Here is a 12,333-nt window from a genome sequence, read left to right as displayed (position 1 = left end):
CTCTGAGAATACACAGACACTGTTGGTGACAGATGACATTTTGGTTACCAACGAATTAGAGAACTGAAACCAAGAATTTAGCTGGAGACAGTCAACCAGAGAGTCTATTATATGTTCGTGATACCCTAGGTGACCAACTAGGCATTCACAGGAGCAAAGGTTAAAACAACCAAGTGTTTCATGATAATGGTTTGCAAGATTTTTCTCATTTAGAAGCAGTCACTTCTGACCTTTCTCCCGAGCAGTCAGATGACAGAAATTGATAAATGAGATACAGGCAAATAGAAGACAGAACACTTTCCTTCAACAAATAGCAGTTTTATTCACTAGTGGGAAGGTGTGTATGACACTATATAGATTGCTTTTGACCACAGTTACAGTATGAAAATATATTAAGCAAATACATAAATTAAATACAAAGACTATGGAAGTGCTTTCTTTAAATAGAGTTGGTTAGAAAACACAAACGTGTGGAGAGGTACTATCATAAGAGAAAAAACAGAACCATCGACTGCCATTTTAAATGACCAGATTTGCAGAGAAAGAATACATAATATAAAAAACATAAAAAAAGCTCTATTAAAGAACATAGCACATTCAGTTGCTAGATGTATTTGCCTTATTTATTTAAGCTTCACACAAATCAAGGAACAGCCAGATGAGCCTCCATGAACACATGGAGTATATCTAGCATTATTAGATACTGACTACCTAATACCCAAAGTATTGGGCCAGGAACAATTTCCACTCAAAAGGTATATGTTGAATGTCTATGAGTTGTGTACTAATTTCCATTAGGCGGGAGTATAAAAGAGATCAAAGACTTGGTTCTTATCCTTGCAGAATTTATAAGCCTGATGGGTCCTACCTAGGAAACTAGAGATTAAGGACTCTTCAGGTAAGAACTTTGGTGCACCTGGTTGTTAGTGTGGTCGAAATTAGGAGATTTCATGAAGGCCACTGTAGACTCTCACTTCCGCTTGCAGGGGAAAGCCACCCAACTCTATGACACACTCCGAAAGCCACAACTGCATATGTCCTTTCTGTGGGGAGGCTTACTTGCTCACTCACAAGATGTTATGAAAACACAACCTCTCCAACATAACAGAAAGCTTACTCTCAGGATGAAGATAGTTTTCCTTAAAAGAAATTACTTACTGCAGAAAACAGCCATAACTAACCCTTCTTGTGAATATTCTAGAAGAAACATACTACTTTTGTCGGACATTGTTCACCATTTTCAACAGCTTATTTTGATATCTTATATAAGATCATGTACATTGGCATATAGGTTACAAAAATCATTTTTGGTAGGTCTGTTAATAGAGCTTTTTATTTCCATTACATAAGCCTTTATTTTAGGAGCATTCACCAACCATTTTCTTATGTCATGAATGCGTCTATATAGACAATCTTTAAAAAAAATAAAATGCCTTATTTTTGTGGCATATATTTATTCCTAGGGAGCCTCCCTACAAGTCAAGAGTAGTCTTTTAGTCCAAAATATTTCCGTTGCTAGAAACATTTTTAGAACAGAACAGATTTTTGCTATTATCATGGTTGCATTAAATGTTACCCTGCATTTTAACTAAAATGGCCAAACATTTTCAAAGGCACCATCCACTGAAAGAATCTAAGGTAGTGTGTTCAGAATTCCAAACTCAGTTTCGTCAAACACCTGGTCAATTCACAAAACTAAATGAATCAATTCAATTGCTTAATCAGCTACATCATCTGGCCAACATAGTCAAAGTGAACCATTCAAAGGATAATGCGTCTTAACAGAAACATATGACATCCCCAAGAAACAGTCTGGACCCAGAAGGAATGCCGTTTCTTCTTTCTGATGATGTCTGCTTAGATCCCCTCTTTTCAAATATTTTTCCTTTTTTGTATTATTTCACTCATTTTCTGCAGTCATGGTTTATAGATTTTCCCTTGAGTGAAACAATCTTTGAATACTTGATATGATTTGAAATCTCAGGTTAAAAATACCCTGAACCTTAACAGAACATTTGGGCTGATGACAGCCTTTTCCACTCTGTCTCTTCTGGAATGAGGTACCATTGAAGCCTTGCTCACAGCCACTTCCAGGAGGATCAGCCATTCCTTTTTGCCACTCTGTTGTGAGTCATCAATTACTTCCATTTCCTCAATGAAATGGAACGTGGCAAGTCCTTGAGCTGCTACATCAAACAAGCAGCTTATTACCCCTTTTTTTCCCCCAATCAGGTCAGATTTGGTCTGGCTCATGTGTGTGAACTAAAGCTCTAGAGCACCCCAGAGTTGGTGCTTCGATTCTGCTACTTGCTGTTACTCAGATCTGGCAGGTGTATGACTTTAGGATTCCAACTGTAGAGACCCAGAAGCCTAAGTGAATGAGAATCTAGTGCATAGTCAACAATTTTCTTTCAAGAGGTAAGGCGAGTGTTCAAATACAAGAACCTGGATCCTGAGACTCTAGAAGAATCAGAGTGTGAACTATAAGATGTGAAGTCTATTTTTGTATTGCTGGACATCTGCTTAGTGCTTTCATATTATTTTCAAATATCATTTTGGGTTTTCTTCCGAGAGATAGTAAAATTAATTAAAGACCTTACCAAATAAAACTGTCCCCAGTATATTGTGTGCTGTGGCCATTTTCGTGTTCAAAAGTGAATCATTATCATCTCTCCTAAAATGTGGAGCCAGAAAAGATTAGGACATACCAATGGGTATGAGGAGATAAGATGAACAGAAAATAAAATCACCTTCTACTGAGAAAGCAAATATATTAAAAAACGAGAAGGGGAAGTGTAGTGAAAAAGAGGGGCTCAGAAGTGTTAAGTGCTGCTGAATTTCTTAGGACAAGTGCAGACCCAGACAGGGAGAGGAGCCTTAGAAAAATCTGACTCAAGAGCTGAAAAACTGGCTGCTATCCAGAGAAGACAGAATAGTACGAAATTGATTTAATGAGTAGAGATTAAAGGAGTTAATTATAAAGGACTTGGATAAATCACTATTAAGATGCAAGACAGGAACCTTCCAAGATTTGATAGCTCAAAAGCACTTTGAAGGCTTGATGATTAACGCATACTGCACAGGTGCACAGCCAGGATGCCCAGCGCGACAGGAAGTGGAGTGTTTACCAAGACATAACACATGATGGGATTAAATTAATTGAGCTGAATGTCAAGGAAACCTGTTTTTCCTCCTCTTAAATTTAATAAATAGATCAACTAGATTATGTATTTAGTCTTTGATGGTGGTGGGAGGGAAGACAGTGAAATATTTGTTGCTAAGGAGATTTAAAATTAGACAGGTGGAGGGTAGAAATAAATTTGTCCTGCATTAGACTAAAAGAACATACAGTTTTCCCTTGTCGTGTCCATTTCCATAACTCTGATTCCACCCCAGATATGCCAGGGTATGTACTGTGACAGCCGTGTAGGTTTGTTATGGTTTTAATTCTTGATTTGTGCAATTAATTGCTTTCTTTCTCTTTTTGGTCCAGAGATTTGCTAGAGAAGCAGCATCAGCCAATTTGTGGCCCAAGGAAGGCTGCCACTGCCCTGCTGCTGGGTGATGTTGCTGCCTTGCTGAGGCCCTCTTTCAGGTTTAATTGAAAATAGTAACAACAATTCCACCGTTATCACTGTGATGTATTCTCTTTATTGAATAGAAATGTGTGGTTTCTAGGACAGTGCCTAGCAAGTTGCAGGCACTTAAACTTTTCTAAATGAGTGAGAAGCCGAAAATGAATTTCTTTCCATGTATGAATGTGCTTCATACCCAGTGACGTCGGCTTAAAATTCTGGTTTTTTAAAATTTATTGCTTTTTCTTATTGATACAGGGAAAGTTGTTCCTAATAGACATATCATCTCATACATCTCTGATCTTTATTTTCTCCCCAGTGGTACCTCTGCCACACTTACATGTATGTTGTTCCTTTTCATTTCAAGAAGAGCCATCTGGTTTCCTGAAACAGGATCAGACCCTAACACTGTCATTTCACAAGGCATTGAGCGTGATAACACTGTGAAGATTTGGAATCCTCTTCCCATTCATTCTTATAAAGGTTTTTCCTGTTCCCACAAACTTCAAGAAGCCCTGGAAAATTTTCCAGTTTGGGTGTAGCCTTAATTTACTACAACTATATTAGGTATATTTAATGATTTTCCCACTTACTATGGCAATTACACCCATTATAGTACTTATGGGGTTATACAGTTTGTAGCAAAATATATACATTTTGAAAAGAAATGTACTCTTTCTGCAAATGAAGCTATGAGACCAACAACCTGGCTCTCTAAATCTTAAATTTATTACAGAGGAATCTGTAGTGATAGAAAGGACAACATTCCCGACTCATCTCTCGGGAGGCCATGATGATACCATACTGGTGTGTTTAAAATTTTCTCCAGGAAGACCCTGGGAACTGGACCTTGGAGAGGGCAGTGCTCACTTTTTGACTCACTGAAATCTGTGATGGTCAAAATCGGTCAACTTGGCAGATGTGAGTGCCTTTCATATTAAATGCAACTGAAGGTGACTACTTGATAATTTGACCTCAATGATTTACTAAAAGAAGTTGTCTGGAAAATTTTATACTAGGCACCACTGAACTTTTGTTTCAGTATTTTTTAAATTAGTGATATGTGATGTTTGTGGATATTTCTCTAGAGGTATTAATATTAGGCCCTTTGATCAGTAGCATAATATGTCACCACAATCTTCTTTTAATGGGAAATCCAAGTATGACCAGTGCGATTTTGACTTTTCCAGGAGTGCAGCCTCCTAGCAATGAGACAGAGATGAGTGTGTGTCCATTGTCCAAAACACACATCCCAGTGCGGGACGCATGCTCACACACGGCACACGGTGGATGCAGTGGAACAGTCTCCCGTGGCTGCGGGTGGGGCTTTGCATGTTGACTGTTTCCAGTCAGGGGAGCAGGTGGCACGCTTCTGGATAAGAGGAGTTCATCACTTCTGCTTTGGTCGTTCTCTCTCAGAACCCTCAGCCCGGCAGCCTGGACTTGCCTTGCAAGTTACGTGGCCCCTAAGCTGACCACGCTGGCTTGGAGCTCTGGCAGGACAAAGGGGAGACACTAACCACGGGATGCACAAACACCTACTTCAGCTTTGGTGCTTAAACTCATCTCTTCAATCCTTTCTTTTGATTGTTATATTATTACATTGTTACACACATTAATTGCTTCTGGATCATCTTTGGGTCCTAGCAATGCCCTCAAGCCAGCTGTACTCTCTGCTATCTCCAGCCCTGCCCTGCATCCTGCCCAATGGGTATCAAAACTGGTAAAAACCCTGGCCTAGGGGATCACCCCTGCAACCACCTCCATACACTTCTTACCACTTGTCCTGTTATACAGGTTGAATTAGTTTAGGTAGAACAAGCCATGAACACTTTGGTGTGGAAAAATAGTATTATATAAAGCTTAATATTAAACATTATGAAAAATACATATTTACAGAAGAAACTACAAATTACAACTATGTACAATAATATCTGTTACCTTTAAATTACATAAAATCTTTAAAATTCTCCAGATTAATAAATTATACATAATATCAACAGAAATAGCTGGCACCTCTGTAGGGCATGAAGCAAGTTTTTTTTTTGTTTTTTTTTTCTTAAATAAAATCACACAGTGAATAGTTCTGATCCAGGAGATCTTCGGGTACATTCTCAGTGCCTTGAATAGCCCGAATCTGAAAGGAAAGACACTGGAATTAGAGGCTGTAGCGGGGTGTGTCATAGTTGTTTGTTCTATTTATGAAAATAATGAATGCAAAGACCAGCAGAAATGACGGAAACTCATATGGTTTAGGATGAGACCATCCCTGTGGGGACCAGGTCACTGCATTCAGGATTGTAGATTACTAGAACTGGAAAAGACTAGTGATTCCAATCTAACCCTCTGGTTTTCCAGATGAGCCCACAGGCCCAGAGTGGTACAGAAATTCACTCAGGGTTATACGGCTTGTGAATGCTAGCTAGTTCCAGAGCTAGGACCTGAATCCTAACTTTCAGATGCCTGAAGCTAACCATACCATAATTAGCTTCTTTTAAGTGCACCCAAGATCACACTAAAAAAAGACCTTTAAACAAGCCAAAACAAGACAAGGAAACTCCAAGATCCTCCAGAGCTTCCTCCGTCCTGGGCCTCTTAAAGAATCTCACATGCAAAACCTATTAATTTACTCTCCTGATAAATTAGGGGGTAATTATTTACAAAACAAAAGGATTATCTGATTTACAAAGAACTCCTTTAAATAGCAGCCCTCTCATGTATGTGTGCTTTAGAGATTACTAACTATTTAATATACTGGCTAGGTGGGTGGGTACAGAGGGTACAGAGAACTAAATAAAACTGAAGAGCATTTTGAAATGGAGATAAAAGAGTTCTGAAATAATGTTTGTCCAAAAGAAAAAAAAAGATCTATGGGTGGACATGTGGCAAGAAGCTGAAATTTACGCTAACAACCATGTGAATGAACAATCTTGAAGTGAACACTCCAGCCCCAGTCAAGCCTTCAGATGACTGTAGTCCTGGCCAATGTCTTGACTTATGAGAGATCCAGGACCAGACCACTCAGCTAAGCCCCTTCCAAATTCCTGATCTACAGAAACTATAATATACTAAATGTAGAGGTCAGCTGATAAGTTTTGAGGTAATTTGTTAGCTGGAAATAAATTACAACGTAACTTCAAATTTGCAATTAGCCAGTGTGATAAAATAGATTTTAATGATGGTCCTGAGTAGGAAAAAGCAGACCCTTCACATGTCAATTAACTATTGTCTGATCAAAGAAGTGCCTTACAAAGTTTATACATTTTCTTCTACTGAATTTTTCATTTAAAAATTACATGTTACATGCTTGTTCTATAAAATTTAGAAAAAACATAAAATGGAAGAAAAATGATAACTTATTTTACTGCTCAGAGAAATCTGATTTACAACTGTGATATATTTCTTTATTTCTCTCTGGCTTCCTGGATGGCTCAGTGGTAAACAATCTGTCTACCAATGCAGGAGACACAGGAGATACCAGTTCGATCCCTGCATCAGGAAATCTCCTTGAGGAGAAAATGGCAATCCACTCCAGTATTCCTGCCTGAAAAATCCCATGGACAGAGGAGCCTGGTGGGCTGCAGTCCACAAGGTCACAAAGAGTCGGACACAACTGAGTGACTGAGCATGCAAATTTCTCTCCAGTCTTTTTTTTTTTTTTTTTGCCCTTATGTGCTGTTTTTGTTTGCTTAACATTCTGCTTTTCTTACTTATTTATGAGAAAATCTATACTATTATAATATCCTTAAAAATATCATTCTTAATGACTGCATTCGGTTCTACTCAGTGAATGCACCATGGTATGCTTAGACCTCCACTGTTGAACATTTATGTTCTTTCACTCAGACCTTTAACTATGAAAAGCTTCACTTACATAAAGCTTTTTCAGTACTTAGGGTGGTAGTAGAAATACTGGGTGGCAAGAACATATTAAGGACCTTCATACATATGGCCAAGTTCTTCTCCAATGGGATTTTACAATTTGAATTCCCAGTTGCTATTTCAAAGCATCCTCTTTAGTAGTAAGCCTTATTCCTTAGAAATATTAAGCCAAGTCCTGAACAGAGGGCACCCCAAGCCTAGGAGGAGATACCACATGAAACCTGTGCTCCACTGTGGGGGTTCCCTCCCAACTCAGCCTCTCTTCCTTGTTGCCACTTTTTGAGGGCCTTTCTCTCAAACCTTTGGGGAGAAGAAGAGATGATCAGTGCGTGTTGGGAAAGCTTGAGGTTTTTAATGGCTTCCAGATAGACTGTATTTTGTTAAATAAACTTACAAAGAAGTGCAGTAAGCTCCTACCTCTGTGATACTCTGGATTCACATTTTCGTAGATTGGAAACAAAGGGTTTTCTTGTTCACTCCGTAGCTTCCTTGCTCTGAGAACGTCTCTTACACACTGATGTAGGTACACATACTGACACTATGAAAAAGCAGAAGACATGTCAGAGGAAGGCAAATTCTCAGAGGAAAGCATAAGAAAGTTGAAGGACACTATTATATATATATAAAATAGATAACTAATAAGGACCTACTGTATTAAGCACAGGGAACTCTTCCCAACACTCTGTAATGGCCTATATGAGAAGGAATCTAAAAAACAGTGGATACGTGTATACATATAACTGATTTGCTGTGTTGTACACCTGAAATTAATACAACAGTTGTAAATCAACTGTACTCCAATACAATTGTTTTTAAAAATTTTTTTAAAAAGACAAGATACTTATAAAAAAGAAAGACAAGGGACTCTCACCAAACCTCAACAGTAATGGGATTCTATAAGGGTTAGCAAATTTCATGATAACGCTTCACTAGTGGCTTTTAGTATGTAGAAAGGTGACTACTTTCTATTACGACAGAGAAGAAAATGATGAAAAAGGGCAGAAAGGCAGTGTTTATTCATCTTTTTTAGGTACATGCATATTTAGAATATGTTCTATGAGGGCCAACAACTATGTCTGACCATAGTAGGTCCTCCACAAATAGTTATTAAATATACAACATGAATGCCAAACACTGTACTATGCATTTTATATGAATTATCTCATTTAATTATTTTGACAGCCTCATATAGTAGATATAATCATCCATATGAATAGAAACTAAGAGAAAATAAGTAACTTCTCCAAGGTCACACAGCTAAGAAATGAGGTCCTAGGATTTAATCCGGGTATGTGAGCCCAAACTTCATGCTTTTCTCATTACATCAATTTTCTTAGATGAAACCTAAAATCATTGCATTATTGAATGTGAAAATAATGTCACTGCATACTGTGTTGTTTGATTCTTTTTAGGTAGGGGTGGTATGGTGAGAAAAAAGAGGTTGTACAATAGATGTGTGTATCTTGGTTCTCAGTATCTGAGTCTGACTCATTAAAGAATCTCAAAGATGTTGGCTTACTGCAGAAAACCATAGAGGCTTTGTGGTTGCTCAGGCGCTAAGTCATGTCCAACTCTTTGTCACCTTCTGAACTGTAGCACGCCAGGCTTCCCTGTCCTTCACCATCTCCTGGAGTTTGCGCAAACTCATGTCCATTGAGTCAGTGATGCCATCCAACCATCTAACCTTCTGCTGCCCCCTTCTCCTCCTGCCCTAAGTCTTTCCCAGCATCAGGATCTTTTCTAATGAGTCAGGTCTTAGCATCAGGTGACCAAAGTTTTGGAGCTTCAGGTTCAGCATCAGTCATTCCAATGAATATTCAGGGTTGATTTCTTTTAGGATTGACTGGTTTGATCCCCTTGCTGTCCAAGGGACTCTCAAAAGTCTTCTCCAGCACCACAATTTGAAAACATCATTTCTTCAGTGCTCAGCCTTCATTATGGTCCAGCTCTCACATCCATACATGACTACTGGAAAAACCAAAGCTTTGACTATATGGACTTTTGTCAGCAAAGTGATGTCTCTGTTTCTTAATACACTATCTAGGTTTGTCATAGCTTTTCTTTCAAAGAACAAGTGTCTTAATTTCGTGGCTGCAGTACCATTCACAGTGATTTTGGAGCCCCAAAAAATGAAATCTGTCACTGCTTCCACTTTTTCCCTATCTATTTGCCATGAAGTGACGCAACTGGATGCCATGATCTTTATTTTTCAAATGTTGAATTTTAAGCCAGCTTTTTCACTTCCCTCTTTGAACTTCATTAAGAAGGCTTACACAGTGAGAATAGCCCTACCTGTCAGCTATCTGGGAACTACTTTTTTTTTTTTTTTTTTTGCTATCCCTTTGGAGAAGTTGTGTTCTCCTTTGTGCAGTTTTTCTTAAAATTTTAGTTGTTGGAAATGCTTAAATTCTTTACAAATAGAGTGACATTTTGAAATACTTTTATTCACAGTCTGCGGATAATGGTTCTGTTTAAAGAGATAAGAATTCTTATAGTTCAAATTTCTAATCTGCTTTGACAAGTTTCCTTGCATGAGAATTTGAGCAAGAAGTTAACCAAATGTAATGTTTAAAGTGAGTTATAAAGAACAAGACAAAATTAGATTTCAGCCAAATTTTAAGCCATGAAATTTGGTCATGTATCAGATTATTTTCATAAAAAGAGTCATGGAGCAATTCAGTGCATTTTCATTTCAACCTGTATGAAAGCACGTAAAGCATACTGGGTTGGCCAAAATGTTTGTTTGGGTTTTCCATAAAATGTTATGAAAAAACCCAAATGAACATTTTGGCCAACCCAGTGATTATGTTTGTGTGAGAAAGTGACAGATTTTGTGTTGCTCTGAAGCCTAATCAGACTCTTCTAGGCTGGAAAAGCAACTGGTCTCCTCTGGATGCCTGTTTGTGCCGTTTACCAGGGCACAATGATATGAGTTGGTTGTTACTGCCCTAAATCACCATTTGGGTGCAGGAGCGTGGTGCATCTTGTCTGTGGTTTAGAAACTACCTTTGACTCAGAAACAAATATGGAAGAGTCAGTGTTTTGGGGACCAAAAGGACACCATAGAGACCTTCACTGACCATAGAAGCTCAGCCACAGGCAGCTAAACAGGTGCACTGGGCTCCTTTCCTTACTACCAACCAGGCTGTCTGATAAGGGAATGAACGTGTAATGTTAGTGCTCAGCCTTGGGCTCTCCTCATGACATGGCACTCCTCAGATGAGGACTCTGGGCTCTCTGCCCACCAGCTGGCCTAGATAGGGATCTCGGTTTCTGCATCTGTAAAACAAGGAGGCAAGGGTCTCTTCTACAGCAAACTTCTTGTGACCATTAAAGATTTGTATTAGATTTTGTGTTGCTGTCAATTAGATGGATATCAAAAAACATTCCTAGGCTCTATGTTTAAGGTGATCCATATGGTCAGTTTTAGAGTATTTTCAAGGTTTGAGACACACAGGGAGACTATAAATCTGTCTTCATCAATGATCTTTAAAAGTGGACAGGTATTTATTTTTATGTGTTGGCACACTAGGCATTGTCCCTGGGTGCATGGTCATCTACTCAAGGGAACTCACCATGTAGGTCTGGTATAATCATTAGATTAGAACATTTCAAAGAAACAAACCAATCATAAGTGACATCTGTGTTAATATTGATAACTATTCTCTGCAATTCTGCTCACAAACTCAGCTTACTTGCTATGAGTATCTTATGATCTTGAAAACTTGAGAAGGGTCCTCTCCTGAAAATGGTTGTTTGTATAGGCAGTCATTTTCCTCACCTTGAAAACTACCAAATTAGAGGCTGACACTTCCCTCGTTTCTCCCATCCAAAGCATAAATCACATTTTCAATTCTACTGGGATATTAAAGTTTGGGACCTTGGAGTTTGGCTATGAATGAGCTCTCGTATGCTATGCGTTATTAGTAAGTTCTTCAACAATAATCTACTCTGGGCTTTGAAACCAGTTAATATTCATTAATTTGCTTTGTCTTAAATATAAATTCTTCTTTTCCCAACAGAATACCCCTTTGAAAATGATTACTCCTAAAACCTTTCAGATTATTGTGCTCCCCACTTTATTCTTAATGAAAAGTAGACAAAGTTTAATGTATGAATTTCACATCATAAAAGCTCATTTTTTCCCCTCTGCCTAGCGAGCTGGTGAAGCCTTAGTTCCATTCAATTTCACCAATATCTGTAGTATGTATAATATTTATAGGATTGTACCTAGAGCCTTTCATGGCCTCTGAGTGCACAGTTTAGCAGAGGGGCAGGTATGTGAACAAGTAAGGTGATAAACATGTGACAAAATTGTATATAAAGCTTCATACATGAGAAGAAGCCATCAGGTTCACTTTTGGAGGAGGAAAATACAGAGCTAGAGAGAAAAGGTGACATTTGTTAAGAATTTGAGCAAAGAAATAGGAAATTCTAAATGATATAAATAACAGAAAAGGGTACATATATTCTGGAAACTGTGAGCAGTCTAGTGTAGTTAAAAGGTAGGGTGCATAAGTCACAGGAAACCCCCAGGAGAATCCCCCAAATGTGCACTGAGTCCCATAACATTCCACCGTTTCCTCCTCACGGGAAGCAGATGACATTGACAGATGGTGACTATCAGCTCTTTTTCTTTAACAAGCGTGTTTGAGTGTCTCTCTCAGAACCAGGCAGGAAACATGCCCCAAGTTAGGCTAAAAGGAGGAGGGTCACACTCACAAATCCCTTGTCTAATGTCTCTTGTTTAGAGGCCTTTGCTCTTTAATATATTGATCAAAACTTCGGAAGCCCCACCACCCCTTTGTCTCCCAAATAAAGCAGAATAAAGTTGATGTTGACTCTCTCTGTGGACCCAGAAAAGAAATACAAGGGA

At 38.5% G+C, this 12,333-nt stretch overlaps 1 protein-coding gene across 2 annotated transcripts in view; it reads right to left on the bottom strand.

Moving 5' to 3' along the window:
- Positions 1-318: 318 nt before the first annotated feature.
- PTPRB (protein tyrosine phosphatase receptor type B) overlaps positions 319-12,333 on the bottom strand; it is a 124,733-nt gene continuing 112,718 nt past the window's right edge. For both annotated transcript variants that reach the window (XM_061129936.1, XM_061129943.1), the window contains 2 exons: positions 7,875-7,995; positions 319-5,712 (listed from right to left, as the gene is read on the bottom strand). In XM_061129936.1, the coding sequence (XP_060985919.1) occupies positions 5,690-5,712; positions 7,875-7,995 (144 nt within the window). In that variant the 3' untranslated portion in view covers positions 319-5,689. The remainder of the gene's footprint in view (positions 5,713-7,874; positions 7,996-12,333) is intronic.

The sequence above is a fragment of the Dama dama genome, chromosome 3, assembly GCF_033118175.1.
Source record: "Dama dama isolate Ldn47 chromosome 3, ASM3311817v1, whole genome shotgun sequence".
In the NCBI taxonomy this organism is placed as follows: Eukaryota; Metazoa; Chordata; class Mammalia; order Artiodactyla; family Cervidae; genus Dama; species Dama dama.
Note: the sequence above shows the minus strand (reverse complement) of the source record. Positions and strands in the feature narration are given on the sequence as shown.